This window comes from Scomber scombrus, chromosome 22 (assembly GCF_963691925.1).
Source record: "Scomber scombrus chromosome 22, fScoSco1.1, whole genome shotgun sequence".
NCBI lineage: Eukaryota > Metazoa > Chordata > Actinopteri > Scombriformes > Scombridae > Scomber > Scomber scombrus.
Window position 1 is genome coordinate 22,148,357 of NC_084991.1, and position 15,138 is coordinate 22,163,494.

Sequence of the window (15,138 nt, forward strand, 5' to 3'; positions counted from 1 at the left end):
AAAGTAAAGCTCAGCTGATGAAAGTGAAAAACAGTGACATCTGGTGGATGGAAACACTACTGCAGTCAGGGAGGAGCTTCTGATTTATTAACATAAAACCCTGCATGCATGAAAATTGCTACAGAACAGAGTGATGCAATTTCAGAGAAATATATTATATCCTCAAATTGATTTTTTAACGACACATTTGAGAGTTTTAAACAGCACATATTGCAACAAAGATCCATTAACTTTGGTTATTAAACCTGCTGTAACTGATGTTTTTCTGCTAGTTTCCATCAGAAACAAGTAACGAACACAACTCTGACACATCATCATATTTTAAAGTTGATATATTGAACTTATTTCCAACATCCAGCAGTTACTGATCAACATTATCATTCATTAGTTCATCGTGTTTCTGTCCAACCTGCTGAATGTAAAGTCCAATATTCTCTCTTTTAGCTGTTTTTACTCTCTACCAACTTCCTGAAGGAAATATCTAAATGCTCCACTATGTTCACCAGCTAGTCTACAGATAACTGAGTCTGTTTGGTGCTGAGCAGGAAGTGAACAGAAGCTTTTATTGAGAGTGAACCGAAACAGTAAAGTTGCAGCCGGACAGCTAAACAATGAGCTGAAACTCAACTATAAAGCTCGAGAGGATCTGCAGAGTCGCTGTAGGTTCATAACTACTGGACATTTCAATCAGGCGGTTAAAAATCCATCCTCAGTTCCTTATGTTACCTGGCTCTGCAGCATAGTTAACGGTGTGTCTCCTTGCTCCATGGCGTCTGGATCGGCCAACCAGCTCTGAGCCGGTCTGGTTTGTTTGAGCAGTGACAGATAGGCGTGGAAAACATCTGCCTTCACGTTCTCCTCCCTCTCCTACAGACAGACGGGTGGATGAGAGAGGTCTTAATTAGATATCATATCAGCAGGTATCAGAGTTTAGCCTCATATTCTCTGGCTAAAGTTCGGACTAGTGAGGCTCGTGTTAAAACTGCAGCTTTCAAAACTGGCATTATAGACTAAGGAGGTGATTCGTAATGAGGTAATGAAACAGTGAAAGGTGAATCAGCAGAGTCAGCGGTCGGGAGTCAAGTGACGGTACCTTGAAGCGACAGACCAGCGCCGGAGAGACCGAGCGATAAAACTCGGGCAGCATTTCGTGCCGAGTTGAAACGACGGCGTCCAAACATTTGGCCGCCGCCCGCCGAACCTTCCAGCTCATGTCGTCGTCATCGCTGTACTCGTCGTCGCTTCCTGGACAGACGGACCAAACAGACGGTTAAAGTAATCGGTCCCCGTTAACATACACAAGCTTCACCACAGGTTTCTAGACATTTCCCTTACAATCGTCTCTTGAAATCATCAATTTCAATAATCCATCATGACAATCCATCCAGAACCACCATCTCTGAAACTGTATTTTTACTCATCTTGAACATGCAATTGATTAGAAATGTACATTAACTCGTGTTCACGCACCTTGGTAATCTTCATCGTTCTGCTCGGCGTCCATCGCGTTGTCGTCTTCGTCTTCATCGTCAAAGTTGTAGTTGGGGTCGTAGGTCAGGTAGCGCAGGCAGATGGAGATGACGGTGGGAACGTGGGGGTAAACTTCTTTAGGACACCTGAAAACAACCATATTTAGAAATTAACCAAACAACAAGAACAACAAGTAGGACTATAGCAGCAGATCAGCAGTGTTATTGGGTCTGTTCGAAACCGCATACTTTCCTACTACTCATACTAACTCTGACGTCATTTGAAGTATGTAGTATGTAGTATAGAAGTATGTAGTATAGAAGTATGAAGTATGTAGTATGTAGTATAGAAGTATGTAGTATAGAAGTATGAAGTATGTAGTATGGAAGTATGTAGTATAGAAGTATGTAGTATGGAAGTATGTAGTATGTAATATAGAAGTATGTAGTATGTAGTATAGAAGTATGTAGTATAGAAGTATGTAGTATAGAAGTATGAAGTATGTAGTATGGAAGTATGTAGTATAGAAGTATGTAGTATAGAAGTATGTAGTATGGAAGTATGTAGTATAGAAGTATGTAGTATGGAAGTATGTAGTATAGAAGTATGTAGTATGTAGTATAGAAGTATGTAGTATAGAAGTATGTAGTATGGAAGTATGTAGTATGTAGTATAGAAGTATGAAGTATGTAGTATGTAGTATAGAAGTATGTAGTATAGAAGTATGAAGTATGTAGTATGGAAGTATGTAGTATAGAAGTATGTAGTATGGAAGTATGTAGTATGTAATATAGAAGTATGTAGTATGTAGTATAGAAGTATGTAGTATAGAAGTATGTAGTATAGAAGTATGAAGTATGTAGTATGGAAGTATGTAGTATAGAAGTATGTAGTATAGAAGTATGTAGTATGGAAGTATGTAGTATAGAAGTATGTAGTATGGAAGTATGTAGTATAGAAGTATGTAGTATGTAGTATAGAAGTATGTAGTATAGAAGTATGTAGTATGGAAGTATGTAGTATGTAGTATAGAAGTATGTAGTATAGAAGTATGTAGTATGTAGTATAGAAGTATGTAGTATGTAGTATAGAAGTATGTAGTATTGAAGTATGTAGTATAGAAGTATGTAGTATGGAAGTATGTAGTATAGAAGTATGTAGTATAGAAGTATGTAGTATGGAAGTATGTAGTATGGAAGTATGTAGTATGTAGTATGGAAGTATGTAGTATAGAAGTATGAAGTATGCGGTTTCGAACACAGCCCTTGTTTGCGTTTTACCTCCTAACGAAGGACTCGAAGGCCTGGATGCAATACTCTCTGAGCTCATCATCGTCAACATTACAAAACTTTACAACCAGCGGGATGATCTTCTCCAGATACTCTCCTACACAAACACACAAACACACAAACACACAAACACACAGAGACAATAACAGTATTATTTTAGATCCTGCATAGAAACGTCTCTTATATTCTGGATGTTGGCATGTTGTCCCCTCTTATCTCACCGATCCTGTGTCCTGCCTGTCTGCTGATGGCCGCCGTGCACTGGATGTAGGTTCTCGTGGTGGACATGTTGTCGTTCCTCCCGAGCTCCGTCAGAAGGTGTTCGATCAGATCGATGAAGACCAGATTCCCGCACGACATCACCAGGTGGCCCAGAGCCATGATGGTCCTCTGAAATATTCATGGATATAAATAAATGAAGAGCTTTCACAAGTTAACATAAAGGTTCCTGTTGTGTGTCAGAAAGTCTCAAGTGTTCCTACATCTTTGTGATTGTAAACAAGTCTCCATATTTGGGTCGTTTCTGCTGTAGACCTCCGTTGTTGTTGAGGAACTAGGGCTGGGCAATATATTGAAATTATAACGTCTTAGATTTAGGATATCGTAATATCGCGATATGTCATCAGAGTCGTTTTTTCCTGGTTTTAAATGTTGCATTACAGTAAAATATGTAATTTTCTGAACTTAGACTCTTCTAGCTGTTCTGTTATTTACTTTTTACCCACTTTGTCATTATATCCTCATTACTGATGATTATTTATCAAAGATTTCATAGTGTAAATATGTTGTAATATTGATATCGATGTATTTCGTCTAAAATATTGTCATATTTGATTTTGTCCATATCGCCCAACCCTACGAGAAACTTTATAAAACTCATCATTGTCTCACAGTTATTTCACTATGATGAGTTTGATCATGTTTGTTTGTTTGGAAATGTCTCCAAAGACGAATAACGGCAATCACATTTTTAGTCTCCAGAGAGTAGTTCTGTGTAAAGCTTCTTTCACACGTAGTTCCCAATAAATTACTTGAATAACCTTTCAGATGGGGTAAGGAACACTCCAGCAGGTGGCAGTAATGCAACACTTATGGATACCAACCGCCATAAAACTCAAGAGAAGAAGAAGTGGCAATGATAGATGTACATGTAGGAGTTACTTTCTGATGCTGGTGCTGTTTTTGTCCAGTGCCAGTGTTCTTTATAATGTATTTATTTAATATTCAACAAGTTTGCCAGACAAATCACCTGCAAAAGCGTTGGCAAGGCAACCGTAAACAAAGTCACAGATTCAAGTATGTCATCAATGTAGTCTTGTGATTGTGGTTCAATGGCTCAACATGAAAGTTTCTTTAATCAGATGGACGTAAACCTTTGTTTTTAGCGTTTCAGGTATTAAGGAGGAAAGCCTTGATTAGTAGAAGCTGTAAAGGATGAAATAATGCTGACACTGTGTTTGTGTTCTCCCTACTGGTACTAGCCCTACTGGTACTAACCCTGCTGGTACTAGCCCTGCTGGTACTAGCCCTGCTGGTACTGGTACTAGCCCTACTGGTACTAGCCCTGCTGGTACTGGTACTAGCCCTGCTGGTACTAGCCCTGCTGGTACTGGTACTAGCCCTACTGGTACTAGCCCTACTGGTACTAACCCTGCTGGTACTAGCCCTGCTGGTACTAGCCCTGCTGGTACTAGCCCTGCTGGTACTAGCCCTACTGGTACTAACCCTACTGGTACTAGCCCTGCTGGTACTAGCCCTACTGGTACTAACCCTACTGGTACTAGTACTAGCCCTACTGGTACTAGCCCTACTGGTACTAGCCCTGCTGGTACTAGCCCTACTGGTACTAGCCCTACTGGTACTGGTACTAGCCCTACTGGTACTAGCCCTACTGGTACTAACCCTACTGGTACTAGCCCTGCTGGTACTAGCCCTACTGGTACTAACCCGTTATCTCAACAAGTCACACTGAACACTATACCGTCACCATGGAGACAATGAAAAGAAAACTAAACTGATTTTATCTGCGGTTCACTTTAGTTTTAGTTTTGCTTTGTTCATTGTAGTTTTTATTTAGTTTTAGTGAACTATGATAACCCTGGATATCACAACTTCTGACTCTTGACTCTGAAGTTCTTCATAACGTGTAGTTCAGTCCTGTCTTATACAGAACTACTCTCCAGAGACTCAACATGATCACTGTTATTAGTTTTTGAATGAAGGAACATGTCACCCACTGCAGCAGAGTGAAGTGTTTTTGGACAATAACGCAAGTCTACGTCACAGAGGAATAAGATACAATCAGGCTTTGTCTCCAAACTAGAGTTAAATATAGACATTGCCAGCCTTATTCTTTAAGCGTTATAAGGTCGGCTGTACCTTCCTGACAGCCAGTCTGGGGGAGGTGAGCTGAGGGAGCAGGCAGCTCAGGATGGAGGGATGGAAGTTCACCAGCAGGCCTCCTTGTCTGCAGAGCATGTCGGCCATGATGTCGAGCGCCTCCAGCTGGACAGACACGTCTTCCTGTTTGGCGATGGCGCTCGTCAGACGGCCGGTTATCTTCTTACACACGCTGGCCGCTAAAGCAGAGCCTGAGACACACGGAGAGGAGTTTGATTAGTAGTGGAAAATAATCAGTAACGTATTTAATAACTGTGATTAAAGCTTTTCTCTGTTTTATATCACCGAACACTGAATATGTTGAGTTTTGGACTGTTGGTTAAACAAAACCTTCCTCCATCCCCCTTTCTTTCTTCCTTCCTCCCTTCCTTTCTTTTTTCCTCCCTCCCTCCCTCCCCCCTACCTTCCTCCCTTCCTTCTTTCCTTTCCTTCCTCCCTCCTTTCTTTCCTTCCTTCCTCCCTCCCTCCTTCTCTCTTTCTTTCCTCCCCCCTACCTTCCTCCCTTCCTTTCTCCGTCCTTCCTTTTTTCCTCCCTCCCTCCTACCTTCCTTCCCTCTTTCTTGCGTCCTTTCCTTCTTTCCTTTCCTCCCTTCATTCCTTCCTTCCCTTCCTTCCTCCCTCCTTTCCTTCCTCCCTCCCTCCTTTCCTTCTTTCTTCTTCCCTTCCTTCCTTCTTTCCCCCCTCCCTTCCTTCCTCCCTCCATCTCTGTTTGCTTCCTTCCTTCCTTCCTTCCTTCCTCCCTCCTTTCCTTCCTTCTTCCTCCCTCCTTCCTTCCTTCCTCCCTCCATCTCTGTTTCCTTCCTTCCTTCCTTGCCTCCTTCCTCCTTCCATCTTCCTCCCTTCTTTCCTTTCCTTCTTTCCTTTCCTCTCTTCCTTCCTTCTTCCTCCCTTCCTCCCTCCTTTCCTTCCTAAATGAAAGTAACAGTAACGTATAGGAACAACAGGAGTCAGGTGATAACGTTTTAAAGGAGACAGTAGAAGCAGGAATCATGTTTTTGTGTTTTTTTACCACTGGAGGCCGGCGGTAATTCTCCAATCACAGTTTTGAGTCCGATGGAGGAAATGTCTCTGAGTTGTTCTTTGTCCGACAGCATGTTGGTGCACAGAGTGTCCACGATGGTCTCCACCTGGTACTCCTTCACCTTACTGACCAGCGGGCCGAGGCTGACGAAAACAAACGCACCCTCAGTTACAGACACAGTGATGACACATTAAACCAAATTACATATTAAAAAAACGTAGAAAAATTTACTAAAATATAAAAAATGTGTTTTTACCATTTGACGGCCAGGTTCTGAACTTCTCCGTTCTTGTCCTCCAACAGTTTGAGAATCATCCTCACAACCTGTCAATCAATCAATCAATCAATAATCAATCCATTGGTTTGCTCAAAACTCATGAACTCTCTCTGCTCATTGTACCGACTTTAAACAGATATAAACTTTACTAACATGCTCTTTATTTAATAAACAGGTTTAAGGGTCAATGACCTGATGTAACTCAGTGTCAAATGGTGTAACCAGTATTTTAAAATAAAAATCTGATTATATACATGAAAATAAATGTGAACTATAATGTGGAATAAATATATAATCCACTTTTTTAACGCAACACTATGTTTTTTAACACATTTTACATAATTTGTCAAAACGTATTTAGGATGTTTCCTGTTCAATATCGACAAAATGCTTTAAAATTTAAATGTAGAAATATTACAAAAAATGTTTCTTTTCATTTGATGTTTTTTTAAATGAAGTCATTATTAGTATATATGTAATATTTATCATTCTACTGTGGTTACTTCTCTTCTTCCTCTTTCTTTCTTTCTTCCTTCCTTTCCTGCAACTTATTGTTCTTTCTTTCTTTCTCTTTTTATTTCTTCCTTTCTTTCTTTCTCTCTAACTGGATCAAAGATGTAATATTTATCATTCTTTTGTGGTTACTTCTCTCCTCCTCCAACTTCTTTCTTTCTTCCTTCCTTTCCTGCAACTTCTTGTTCTTTCTTTCTTCCTTCCTTCCTTTCGTTCTTTTTTTTCTAGCTGGATAAAATATGTAATATGTATCATTCTTTTGAGGTTACACCATTTGACATTTTCAGGAGCATTCAGTCTTACTTTTGGTAAAAAATGGTGCAAATGTCATTTCAAATTATATAAAACCAACAAAAATACCAAATGTACATTTTAACAAACCTGATGCTGCTTTTATAGATATGTTTTAAAGATATTTTTGTATTTCTCATCTTGTCACTGAGCCTTTAACCAGTATAAACCGGTTCAAACTGACCTTTCTCTCGCTGTCGTCGTCCAGTTTGATTGAGTCTTTTTGTAGCTCCGTCATCAGGTCGTTAGTGGCCATAAACCTGGAAACAAAGAGACAAACCCACAAATTAATTAAACAATTCATCAAAAACTCAAACCTGCAGAGTCGTAAACAACTTTCCAGCAACACGAATATTATAACTTTAAAAGATAAAGTCGATTAATCTGCAACTTTAAAAGCAAAAACAACAAATATTTAATGATTTCAGCTTCTCAAAGGTGAAGATTTTAAGCTTTTCTGCATCATACAGGACAATGAACTACTGACATTTAAAACACAAATTCTTAGTTTCAGCCTTAAAGAATATTAACAACTTTATGCACCCAGTTTATAACCATAAATGATCATTTACCATCAAATCACCATGGAAACCTGTTTAAGATCTTGATTATTAATGTTCCTTTGGTAGAATATGCAGAAAAGACTCAGAACAATTAGTTAATTAATTGATTAATCAATCCACTGAAAAATAAAATAAAAGCTGATACCATTTTAATAATCAATTAATAACTGTTTTTCTTAAAAGTGAATATTTTCTGGTTTCTTTGCTTCTTTATGACAGTAAACTGAATATCTTTGTGTTGCATCTTGGGCCTTTAAAACACTCGTAATTCACATTTTCTTTTTATAAATCAAACAAGTGATTGATTAATCGAAAATAAAAGTAATCATTAGTTGCAGCCCTGGTCAGAATAACTGGAGGACAAAAAGAAAAAAGCTCTTCATGGGTCCAGATTGTTAAAGCTGATCTAAAATATCCGAAAAACCTAAAAACAGAGACTGAGTTTAAATAGATCCGAGGTCCAAAAGACCAGATTTAAACTGTGGTCGACCCGAGCAGCCAGCAGGACGATCCACCAATAAATCAGGAGCCGAAGAGCCGTAACAAAAAACAATTAGTTTCTATGCTTCAAAGACTAATTTATATAAATACTTAAAAGCCAAAAATCATCATTTTCTAACTAATTTAATATTTGTGCATCAAATTCTGACAAAACTGTTGTTATTAAACAGCAGAAATCGATCATAAATAGTCAATAAAATGTCAGAAAACTGTGTAAATTTTTATTATAATGTCTTTAATTCATTTTAACGCTGACCTTAAATATCTTATGTTTGATACAGAAAAGCTTCAAACCCTCAACATGTACGACGCTCCAACCAGCTGATCGTTTGTGAGCCACCTTAAAACCACCTTAAATTCCCCCCCCCACCCCCACCCACCCACCCACCCACCCCACTGTGAGTTATAAGAAGAGGTCAGAGGTCAAATGGAGGTAAACATTCCTCAAAGCAGATGTGAGGTACGAAGAACCTTGTTACTGACAATTAGAGACGCTCGTTCTTCTGCTTCAGGTGTTCTTAGATGATGAAGAAGAAGAGGATGAAGAGGATGAAGATAATCAAGAAGGAGACGAAGAGTAAGATTAAAGGTGACAAGGATGATGACGAAGAGGAAGATGATGAAGGAGACAAAGAAGAGGAAGAAGACGATGAAAAAGAAGACGAAGATGAGGAAGAAAAACAAAGAAGAAGAGGAAGATGAAGAAGAAAATAAAGATTAAAAGGAAGAAGAGTAAGAAAATTAAGCGGACAAAGAAGATGAAGAAGGAGACGAAAAAGAACAAAAAGGAAGATTAGTAAGAGGAAGAAAACAAAGAAGACGACGAAGATGAAGAAGAAGAAAATAAAGAAGAAGATGAAGATAAAGAGGAAGAAGATGATGAAGAAAATGAAGACGATGAAGACGATCATGAGGAAGAGGACAAAGTGTCTGTGATGAAAACTGTCTCCAGTTATATTGAGTTTGTTCGAATTCACAATATTCAGTGTTCAGTGACGGAGGAAAACATTTAAAGTAGCTGATCAGCTTCTATTGAGCTTCATCAGTCTGAGTTAATATATCAATGATATCTGACATGTTTACTGTGTTTAGCATCAGATTCCCTCTTAGTGTTTCCTGGTGAGCTGTGGTGTAACCATAGTAACACAACGACTTTGATACTAAAAACACTGTAACGTTCAAACATAGAAGATGAAGATTTCACTCGTCTTCCTCTCCTCTTTTTTCTTATTGTTCTGTCTTTCTTCTCCCTTTTTTCCCTTAATTTTACTTTCATTTGTCTTTCTGTCTCTTTAGCGTCCTCCTTTTTCTTTCTTTCTCTTCTTCATCCTCATTTTTCTTTCTTTCTTTCCTCATCTTCCTCCTCCTCTTTCTTTCTTTCTTCCTTCTTGTTCTGTCTTTCTCCTCCCTTTTTTCCTTAATTTTCCTTAATTTTTCTTCATTTCTTTTTTCCTTTCTTTCTTCATCTTCTTCCCTCGTTTTCTTTTTCTTTCTTCCTCCCTTTCCCCCCCCCCCCCGACTGTCGACCCAGAGTTAACCCTTCAGCTCAAAACCTCACCTACTTTAAGGTCATCACATATATTTAACATTTAACACTTTTAACTTGTTTCTTTTCTACTGTGAGAAACATTCCTGAAGTCACGGAGCAATCAGCCAATCAGGCGAGAGCAGAAACCTTCAGGGCAAAACTCACCTAAGTATCACGTTTAACCAGTAAGACTCGTTGTTTTAATGTTGTTGTTTTTAATCTTTTCTGGTGTGAAACTAACAGATTTACAGTCAGAGGAATAAAAGATGAAGATAATATTAAAAAATTACAGGAGGAGACAGTAGAGTCTGTTAAACTGGATTTAAGATGATTTTACTTTATTTAAACTACGGATTTAAACAAATGACACGACATAAAAAAAAAGAGGATGATGACGAAGGAGACAAAGAAGAAGATTAAGTAGACGAAGAGTTAGATAAAGATGACGAAGAAGAAGGACACGATGATGATGAAGAGGAAGAAGACAACGAAAAAGAAGACGAAGGTGAAGAAGACGACAGAACAAAAAGGAAGATGAGTAAGAGGAAGATGACGAAGAAGAAAATAAAGAAGATGAAGATACAGAGGGAGAAGAAGATGAGGAAGAGGAAGAAGATGAAGATGAGGAAGAAGATGAAGGTGAAGAAGATGACAAAGAAGAAAATAAAGAAGAGAATAAAGAAGATAAAGAAGACTAGAAGAAGACTATGACGAAGAAAACCAAGATGAGGATGATGAAGATAATCATGAAGAAGATGAAGAAGAAAAAGTAGAAGATGAAGATAAAGATGAAGAAGAAGATGAGGAAGAGGAAGATAATCATGAAGAAGAGGAAGAAGAAAAAGAAGAAGATGAAGAAGAAAATAAAGAAGATAAAGAAGACTAGAAGAAGACTATGACGAAGAAAACCAAGATGAGGATGATGAAGATAATCATGAAGAAGATGAAGAAGAAAAAGTAGAAGATGAAGATAAAGATGAAGAAGAAGATGAGGAAGAGGAAGATAATCATGAAGAAGAGGAAGAAGAAAAAGAAGAAGATGAAGAAGAAAATAAAGAAGATAAAGAAGACTAGAAGAAGACTATGACGAAGAAAAAGAAGATGAGGATGATGAAGATAATCATGAAGAAGAGGAAGAAGAAAAAGAAGAAGATGAAGATGAGGAAGAAGAAAATAAAGAAGACTAGAAGAAGACTATGACGAAGAAAAAGAAGATGAGGATGATGAAGATAATCATGAAGAAGATGAAGAAGAAAAAGTAGAAGATGAAGATAAAGATGAAGAAGAAGATGAAGAAGAGGAAGAAGAAAAAGAAGAAAAAGAAGAAGATGAAGAAGAAAATAAAGAAGATAAAGAAGACTAGAAGAAGACTATGACGAAGAAAAAGAAGATGAGGATGATGAAGATAATCATGAAGAAGAGGAAGAAGAAAAAGAAGAAGATGAAGATGAGGAAGAGGAAGAAGAAAATAAAGAAGATAAAGATAAAGAAGACTATGACGAAGAAAACGAAGATGAGGATGATGAAGATAATCATGAAGAAGAAAAAGAAGATGAAGAAGAAAATAAAGAAGACGGAGATAAAGAGGAAGAAGAAGATGAAGAAGAAGAAAATAAAGATGAAGATAATCATGAAGAGGAAGAAGAAGATGATGAAGACGACAATGAAAGCGAAGAAAACAAAGAATATTAAAAACATTGCAGTAGAGTCTGTTTAAACTGGATTTAAGCTGATTTTACTTTATTTAAACTACGGATTTAAACAAATGACACGACATAAACAACACCAACAAAAAGCTGCTATTAGACGACCGGAGGGTTTATATCGACTGAAGCATCGACTCAGCAACTTTTAGGGGTCAGAACCAAAGTACGGCAACAAAAACAGAGACTTTAGCACTAAAAAGACTCATTTAGACGACTGAAGCACAGAAGCATTAAGAAGCGATCCTTTAATGCTCGGTATGAACAGGAGGATTTATTACTGCTTTAATATTTAAGACACACTTTAAAAACTGTGAACTTCACCTTTAAATAAACTGATTTCTGCTCTTAAGTTACACAAATCCTCTGATGTATAAACAAGAGGACGACTTTAAACACCTGCTGTTAACATTAAATACATTCCTCCAACCAGCCGAGGAAGTATTTATAATATCCTTTACTGCAGTAAAAATACCAATAAAGCAACGTATAAAAATACTTTATTACAGTAAAAGTACTGCAGTATTATGAGTGATGTAGTATGCAGTATTACAGTAAAAGTACTGCAGTATTATGAGTGATGTAGTATGCAGTATTACAGTAAAAGTACTGCAGTATTATGACTGATGTAGTATGCAGTATTACATTAAAAGTACTGCAGTATTATGAGTGATGTAGTATGCAGTATTACAGTAAAAGTACTGCAGTATTATGAGCGATGTAGTATGCAGTATTACAGTAAAAGTACTGCAGTATTATGAGTGATGTAGTATGCAGTATTACAGTAAAAGTACTGCAGTATTATGAGCGATGTAGTATGCAGTATTACAGTAAAAGTACTGCAGTATTATAGTGATGTAGTATGCAGTATTACAGTAAAAGTACTGCAGTATTATAGTGATGTAGTATGCAGTATTACAGTAAAAGTACTGCAGTATTATGAGCGATGTAGTATGCAGTATTACAGTAAAAGTACTGCAGTATTATGAGTGATGTAGTATGCAGTATTACAGTAAAAGTACTGCAGTATTATGAGTGATGTAGTATGCAGTATTACAGTAAAAGTACTGCAGTATTATGAGCGATGTAGTATGCAGTATTACAGTAAAAGTACTGCAGTATTATGAGCGATGTAGTATGCAGTATTACAGTAAAAGTACTGCAGTATTATGAGCGATGTAGTATGCAGTATTACAGTAAAAGTACTGCAGTATTATGAGTGATGTAGTATGCAGTATTACAGTAAAAGTACTGCAGTATTATGAGCGATGTAGTATGCAGTATTACAGTAAAAGTACTGCAGTATTATGAGTGATGTAGTATGCAGTATTACAGTAAAAGTACTGCAGTATTATGAGTGATGTAGTATGCAGTATTACAGTAAAAGTACTGCAGTATTATGAGCGATGTAGTATGCAGTATTACAGTAAAAGTACTGCAGTATTATGAGTGATGTAGTATGCAGTATTACAGTAAAAGTACTGCAGTATTATGAGCGATGTAGTATGCAGTATTACAGTAAAAGTACTGCAGTATTATGAGTGATGTAGTATGCAGTATTACAGTAAAGTAGTGGTTTGGTCCTCTGACTGATATATTATTATTATGACATCATTAGATTACTAATAGTGAAGCATCAGTGTTAGAGCAGCATGTTACTGTTGTAGCTGCTGGAGGTGGAGCTAGTTTACACTACTTTATATACAGTTAGCTAGTTTAGTCCAGTGGTTCCCAACCTAGGGGTGGGGCCCCTCCAAAGGGTCAGCAGATAAATGTGAGGGGTGGTGAGATGATTAATGGGAGAGGAAAGAAGAAAAAACTAAGTTCTGATACACAAATGTGTTTTCAGTTTTTGGACTTTTTCTCTAATCATTGATTTTTGTTGAAATATTGGATCATTTGAACATTTATTGAAATGAAAGCATGTGAGAAGTTTAGAGGGAAAAATCAGTATTTGGTGGAGCTGTTAACAACTCATAGACATCTGAAATGTGAGCCGACTACACACTGCTTTTTGGTTTCATCTTTAACAATGTGTTGTATTTATAAAGCTTGTTATATTATCCATTGTGTCAAATCTGCATCTGAAAAGTAACTAAAGCTGTCAAATAAATGTAGTGGAGTAGAAAGTACAATATTTCCCTCTGAGATGTAGAAAGTAGCATCACATGGAAATACTACAGTAAAGTACAAGTACCTCAAACTGTACTACAGTAAAGTACTAGTACCTCTAAATTATAGTTAAGTGCAGTAGTTGAATAAACACACATTATCTAATGCAGAATAACAGAATCTGTGTGATAATGTACTAAAGATATATTACTGTGTGATGGAGGCATTTTACTCATCATGCAATTAGTTTGATTTATGGACATTTTTAGTGTATTTTATAATATTTGTAGGTTTGCAGCAGCTCACACCTGCAGATGTTTATACTACAGTAAAGCACATCAGTATAATACTTTAATAAAGATGCTTAATTACTGGATGACTGATGAAGCTGCTGTCTGTTTACATGCTGCTACTTATCCTAAAAACACACTAACCTTACTACACATACATCTACTATCTGCTTTACGGCTTCATACATAATAACACCGATCAGCTGTTTCCTTCCACCTGCACCATTAAATGCACAAATGTTAAAATAAAACACACAAGCATCAAACACACACACACACAAACACACACCAGAGCTGACATCACGCTAGCTCTGCAGCAGCAGCAGCATGACAGAAGTTAGTAGCTACCAGTTAGCATTGAGGAAGCTAACGATGGTGATGAAGCTAAACCCTGTAGACTAACACCATGTGCAGCAGCGCGAGCCTCCTAACCATGGACATCACAGCTGTTGTAGAGTACACACACACATAACACACACACTACCGGGTATCAAACCTGTGAGCTAAGTGACGTAGGAGGCCGATGCTCAGCTCAGACAGGTGGCTGGCTAACATGAAGCAGCAAGGCCCCAAAAAGCTGCACCAAAGCTGCACCAAAGCTGCCTCTCTGCTCCCATTTCACACCATAAAAACACACGACACACAGTCTCGTGCAGCCGATATGAAACGTGCACGTGCTGAACGTCATTATGAGCTTGTTATTACCTGAAATCCTTGTCGCTGGAGGTCATTTTCTCCAGCAGATTGGAGATGTGGTACGAGGCGCTCGCCATGTCGGTGCTGTTAGCTGCTAGCCTCCTCCTGCTACTGTGTGTGTGTGTATGTGTGTGTAGGTGTTGTTGTTCCTGGTGTTGAGTTGTGTTATGTATGTGTGTGTGTGTAGGTGTTGCTCAGTTGTTGTTGTGTTGTTGTGCTGTTGCCTTGTTTTGTTCCCTTTTTCTTACAGAGACTGTCGCATCCCGGGGCGCGGAGTTTGGTGTGTTTGAATGGAGCTCCCGTTTCTGTCTGCAGAGGGGCGGCGTTAGCAGGGCTGGACGCTGCTGGGGGTCAGGGGTCAGAGTTTCAGACAGGTTCATTTATTTATTTATTTCTCTCTTTCACAGTCAGACTCATATACTTTTTCCTAGAATAAGAATAAGACATAAGAATGTATGTTTTTTATTAGTTTACACATATTAGG

At 37.9% G+C, this 15,138-nt stretch overlaps 1 protein-coding gene across 1 annotated transcript in view; it reads right to left on the reverse strand.

Moving 5' to 3' along the window:
- Window positions 1-14,935, reverse strand: part of cand1 (cullin-associated and neddylation-dissociated 1) — a 27,773-nt gene extending 12,838 nt beyond the window's left edge. Inside the window, exons 1-10 of the mRNA XM_062443440.1 lie at window positions 14,664-14,935; window positions 7,446-7,521; window positions 6,437-6,504; window positions 6,169-6,323; window positions 5,139-5,350; window positions 2,981-3,149; window positions 2,751-2,856; window positions 1,471-1,616; window positions 1,094-1,245; window positions 727-867 (exon numbers count right to left, since the gene is read on the reverse strand). Coding sequence (XP_062299424.1) covers window positions 727-867; window positions 1,094-1,245; window positions 1,471-1,616; window positions 2,751-2,856; window positions 2,981-3,149; window positions 5,139-5,350; window positions 6,169-6,323; window positions 6,437-6,504; window positions 7,446-7,521; window positions 14,664-14,731 — 1,293 coding nt within the window. The 5' untranslated portion in view covers window positions 14,732-14,935. The remainder of the gene's footprint in view (window positions 1-726; window positions 868-1,093; window positions 1,246-1,470; window positions 1,617-2,750; window positions 2,857-2,980; window positions 3,150-5,138; window positions 5,351-6,168; window positions 6,324-6,436; window positions 6,505-7,445; window positions 7,522-14,663) is intronic.
- Between the last annotated feature and the right edge of the window lie 203 nt (window positions 14,936-15,138).